This window comes from Sphaeramia orbicularis, chromosome 9, assembly GCF_902148855.1.
Source record: "Sphaeramia orbicularis chromosome 9, fSphaOr1.1, whole genome shotgun sequence".
Taxonomy (NCBI): Eukaryota; Metazoa; Chordata; class Actinopteri; order Kurtiformes; family Apogonidae; genus Sphaeramia; species Sphaeramia orbicularis.
The window spans coordinates 48,778,927-48,784,926 of NC_043965.1; the positions used below are offsets into that span (position 1 = coordinate 48,778,927).

At 37.3% G+C, this 6,000-nt stretch overlaps 1 protein-coding gene across 1 annotated transcript in view; it reads left to right on the forward strand.

Moving 5' to 3' along the window:
- itga2.2 (integrin, alpha 2 (CD49B, alpha 2 subunit of VLA-2 receptor), tandem duplicate 2) overlaps positions 1–5,489 on the forward strand; it is a 59,142-nt gene extending 53,653 nt beyond the window's left edge. The window contains exons 27-30 of the mRNA XM_030144572.1: positions 150–263; positions 390–479; positions 4,127–4,243; positions 4,328–5,489. Coding sequence (XP_030000432.1) covers positions 150–263; positions 390–479; positions 4,127–4,243; positions 4,328–4,402 — 396 coding nt within the window. The 3' untranslated portion in view covers positions 4,403–5,489. The remainder of the gene's footprint in view (positions 1–149; positions 264–389; positions 480–4,126; positions 4,244–4,327) is intronic.
- Positions 5,490–6,000: the final 511 nt, after the last annotated feature.

Below are 6,000 nucleotides of genomic sequence, written 5' to 3' on the forward strand. Positions count from 1 at the left end.
CTTTGCTAATACTCATAAAGCTGTGCTGATAAGATTTGAAACTGTTGTCTTGAGTTAAACATATTCTCATTTGATGATGTTTTGATACAACCCTTCAAGCTGTATGAATCATGCACTGTTTTTGACTGCTGTTTGTGTTTTATTCACAGGACTGCAACACTGCAAAATGCGAGTATATAAAATGCATTATCAAAGACACTGCAGTAAAAACGGACTACTTTATAAAGATCAAAACCAGGATCTGGAGCGGCTCATTCACCACAGTAAATATATTTAAAACTATCAGCTCCTCATTCTGCTTTGATTTATTGTTTTAGTTACTGATATATGAATGAATTTTCAGGATGACACTTTGTATTATTATTTATGTGAATTTGTCGTCATTGTAGGCCACCTATCAGACTGTGGAGCTGACCTCCACCATTGATGTTGAGACTTCTAATCCTGATCTGCTCATTATTGGCCTCAAGGAGCTTCCTGTAAGATCATATGCTGACTTTCTGACCAATCATATTTAAGTAAATTATGGTTATTTTCATTTTGAACACTTATTTTGGCTTATATTAAATTCACTCTGTGTATTTTCTGGTCATTTGTAAGAGAAAATATTAATACAATGAGATATTTACATTAGATTAACTCATAAAGACCCAGCAGCTCCTGGATGAAGGTTTTCTCTGCATTTAACTTTTCTTAAATGATTTATCCCTGTTTTTTTGTGTGTTTTTTGTTCTTAATATTATCCTTTGTGCTTTTCAGTGTCAGTCATCTAGTTTCCTATATTTAATTCAGTGATCATGTAGCTGTTCATAAAAGCTCAGAGTACATTTTATAGTTATTTTATCAAAACAGAGAAAACTAAAGAAAAATTGACTTTTTCCACAAAATCTCTCTTTAACTCAGTGGTTCTCCATCTTTGTGTCTCAGGGTCCTCCTTTGGAGGATGAAAAATCTCCAAGCCCCCCTCAACCCCAACAACAGTGTAACAGTGGTGCAATTATAACTTCTATTGAAAGAAACATCAATATCGTAACAATATTTTTTTTCCTTTTCCTCGAATAACTTGTGCAAATTAGGAATAACTTAAATTTTTGCTTGAACAATACAAATAAATTCAACCAGACTGCTCCCTGAGACCATATTTTTCCAAACAAAAATAGGAAATGTGCAATTATCTTACAACTATGACAATAAAGTTACTTTTATTTAGAACAACAAACAAATTTTGGTAACAAAGATGAACATTTGAACAATATCCGTGGCTGTAATGAGCCTGTTTCTATTGCACATCTCAGAACATTAAAGTACAAACTGTACAAACTGTGCAAAAACACAAACGTGTCATGTTTGTGCAAACTGTGCAAAAACACAAACGTGTCATGTTTGTACAAACTGTGCAAAAACACAAACGTGTCATGTTTCTTTTCCAGTCCAATCCTTGTCCGTTCTCCAAACCTAAACTTTTGTCTAGTCTAGTGACAGATCACCATGGCAGTAGATTGCTTTGGTGTACGTCCATAAAATGAGTCCAGGGTGCTCCAACACTAAAACATTAGTTCCACCTGCTACATGTTCTAACCTGAAGAAAAAAAACAACAACACCCAGGAGTGATCCCATGCCCCCCCCCCCCCCCCCCCCGGCAAGTCTTCACACCTCCCCTAGGGGGCCAGAGCCACAGTTTGAGAAACACTGGTTTCACCCATAAAGACCTAAATAACCACCAGTGACCAAAACCATCTGCTGAACTAAACTGTTTAATACCTGGTGATCCACTAATCCTATCAATACATGTCAATAACAGTGTAAAATACAGTTTGTCATCTTTTCATGGTCATCAGATATGACCCATTTGGACGTTCAGAGGCTCCGTAGTTACCATGGAAACACTGTCATCTTCTACAACATTGATCCACCAGAAAAAACAATGGAAGTGGATCAATGACAGTGGATGGACGCAGTTGCTGAGTTAATGTTATATTTTGTTGAAAAAGTCATGTTTTCTTAATTTTTCTCTGTTTCTGATATTATGACAATCAACTTTAATCTGAGCTTTTATGAACATCTACATCACAGGTGTCAAGCATGTGGCCCAGGGGGCAAAACTGGCCCGCCCAAGGGTCCAATCCGGCCCCTGGTTTGAATTTGTGAAATGCAGAAATTACACTGACGATATTAACAGTCAAGGATGTTAGAATCATTTTAGGTCAATTCAGCCTCAAGTTGGTCAGACCAGTAAAATACTATCACAATAACCTATAAATAATGAAAACTACAATTTGGTCTCTTTGTTGTAGTATAAAAAAAAAAGTTAAATTACACAAAAATGTTTACATTTACAGACTAGCCTTTTATAAAAAATGTGAATAATCTGAAATTTCTTAAGAGAAGTATGTGGAATTGTACCAATATTCTGCCTGTTACTAAATGTTTTGCGTATGTGTAGATCCACTGTGATCTGTAAGTTGTAATGCATATGTATAAATGATAAACTAAGGCGTAATATTGTTAAAATGGCACTTATTTTTCTTAAGAATTTTCAGGTTCATATTTGTTCATGTTATGTTCAAGTACGGTTCGTAGATGTAAACATTTTCATTATGGAGTTTGACTTTTTTCACTCAAAAACATAGAAAAAAACTATGGAGTTGACATTATTTATAAGTTCTTATCCTATTATTTATATTATTTTGCTGGTCCAGCCCACTTTATATCATATTAGGCTGAATGTGGCCCCTGAACTAAAATGAGTTTGACACCCCTGGTCTACATGATCAGTGAATTAAATACTGGAAAATACCTGATTTTCATTGTAATATTTAGGGATCCACCAATCTGATACCAGTATTGGGCATCGGCTCCGATACTCAGTGTGCGTACTTATATTTGTACTCGTAAAAGTAATCCGATACAAATGCACCGATACCACTATAGCCCTGTGACATTCCCAGTTCAGTGCAGCAGGTACGAGGAGGACGAATAATGTGTGGGGAGTGTGAAGAGTGTGGAGATTTTTCAAAATAAATGACAGTGATAAAAGTAACGCTGACTGCAAGTAACGTTACAGACACAGACAGATACGGACGCAGCGTTCTGTCCGTCCTCTGCGTACATTCCATCCGTTTTCCAGCTGCTGGCGGATGCGTACCCAGACAGAGAATACCAGCGGAAACCATGGAGGTAGAGGATCTGTTCAAAGAGCCACTGTGTGAGTTAGAGAAAAACTACTGACACATTTATGACAGCTACCCAGGGCTGGGCCGGGGGTCAGCGGAAGTGAAAACCAAACTTATTGCTCATTTCTCTTCCTGCTGAAGCTAAGATTTTAAACCTTACCAGCGAAAACACTGCAATATTAGTATCACATTAATGTTACCTCTGTCATCTCTATGTTTGTTATTACTGACGTTCTTCTTCTCAAAAAACTTTACTCTTCTTTGTGGTATTTGTCCAGTATGGTTAATTAAGAGCGGCGCCCCCTGGTGGATTAATTCAGAAACCCTCATTCCAGCACATTAAATATCAGTAGCAGCACCTTGTTCCAGTCAGACTAATGACAATAAAGCACATTTACAAAAGGAACGAAGAACTGGAATGGGATTATTAAGTACTCATATCAGTACTTTTTATCGACAAGTACTCAAATGTAAGTACTCGTACTCGGTCTGGTAAAAAGTGGTATTGGTGCATCCCTAGTAATATTATTACAATAAATGGTGATAAATAACTTAAGAAAGGGCCCTGCGATGAACTGGCGACATGTCCAGGGTGTACCCCACCTTCGCCCTTAAGTAGCTGGGATAGGCTCCAACCGACCCCCGTGACCCTAGTGAGGATAAAGTGGGTTCAGAAAATGAATGAATGAATGAACTTAAGAAAGGTTAAATAGAGAGAAAAATTCATTTAGGAACTGACTCAAAAGTCGCACTGGTCTGTGTGGTTTAACTGAACATAAACCCAGTGTGTCCATCCACTGTCACTGATCCAACTCCATGGGTTTTCCTGGTGAACCTGGTGAATTAAACAGTTCCATTAGTAGATGCTTTCGGTCTCCTGTGGCTGTTTGGGTCTCTGAGGGTTAAATTTGTGCTGGGTCTGGTGTAAGTGTACTGTTCTGCTGTTGTCCAGGTGGTGGTGACAATCAATAAACCTGGGGAAAAAGGGGACGTTCCAGTCGGAGTGATCGCCGGCAGCGTCATCGCGGGTCTGCTGCTCTTGGCTCTGGCTGTCGGACTCCTATGGAAGGTGAGTACGAATGCTTCAAAAAGAGGAAGAACATTGTCTGTTTCTAAGAGCTGTGTGTTAAATCATACGACGATTGTTTTCTAGTTTGGCTTTTTCAAACGGAAGTACCAACAGCTGCAGAAGGAGGGTGATGACGACGCTGTAGATGAAGCACTGTAGACTGAACACACACCCTCTGGGTATTTCCAGGGTGGATACAGGTACTTTCACAGATTCCTGTAAAGTGCAAATGGACTACAGGTCAGTCACTGGGAAACTTGGTATTGACAAGAAATGTAAATGATTGTGTTTGTGGATAAACAGGATTCATGCTTCTGTCCTTTTTACAGAAGGTTACTGCTATTAGAGTGTGCGTTCTGTCTGCTTAACTGCAGTGACTGTGGCTGTTGTGCACTGACTCGGAATAAATGTAAAATGTCTTTTTGTTTCAACCTGTAAAATAACTACTTTAAAAATGCCACATTCAACATAGTAAATAATGGTTTCTTATTTCCTGCCAAAACTTTTTTTTTTTTTTTTACAAATTCTCTTTGATTCACAAAACAAAGTAAAAAAAAAATTGATGCATTTTAGTATTTGAATTAGAATTAATTACATTGAATTATAACAAATACACAACATATTTCTAATATATCATGGCTCATAAGCAACTACATCATATTGTGCAAGTACAAAAATATGTCTTACAAAGACAAATCAAAGAGACACAATTTTTGTTGTCACAGTTTTTCTTCTGTTTGTGTTTTGATGATTTTTTTCACAAATGTCCTGAGTAATTCATCCTTCAAAACAGCAGATGGCGTCCATTTAAGGACCATAATAGTAGTGATTTGTTCCATATCGAGGCATGTGTTGAGTAATCCAGGCAGTGCTATGTGAAGTGTGTGTCGAGGCTTGTATCAGTGATGTATGCGGTGTCATCCGAAGCCTCGCTGGCCGGCCACACCCCCCTCTAGTTCAGAAAGTGGTTTGTGATTTGGCGCGCGACTCGAAATAAATGTAAATGTAAATGAAACGCTATGGGGATCCCTCACATTCTGAGCATTCTGACTGATTGTGCATTGACTATCAACAACATTTGTGTGATTGATATGGAGCCTGCAAGAAAGAGACAGATTTCTCCCAACAAGCGTTCACATACACATGCACATTCCAAGGTTATAATAGTTTTGGATTTTTCATTATAGTTTAGTTTTATTTAGTTCTGACTTTTTTTCTCTAATTCAGTTAGTTTTAATTAGTTTTTAGAGCAGGTTTGCTATTTTTTATTAGTTTTCGTTATTTTCTAAATGCTTAGTTTTAGTTTTTTCATATCTTTTCTCTTCTTCTCCGTCGTATTCAAATAAATCCCAGACAGGACTCTGCTGCTTTCTCCCAACTTTAGTCTCCATGTTTCCAGGTAGAGTGGGGACCAGAAGACTACTCTAAACGACAAGTGACAAGAAGTGACGGACCGTTAAATATCTTATGGTGCCAGCAGCTAAAATTGCTTGAAGGAAATAAATCGATTTCGTGTCAATCCAACATTGACAAAGACGAAAACGAAGGGAATTTTATCTATAATTTTTAGCCATTTTAGATAGTTTTGTAAGCACACAATACAGTTTCAGTTAGTTATCATTTTTTTCTTTTAATTATAGTTTTTATTCATTTCAGTTAACGAAAATGTTCTTACAATTCTAGTTTTCGTCATTTCATTAGTTTTCATTAACGATAATAACATAGACACAATATAAAATACCACACACTTCAAATTG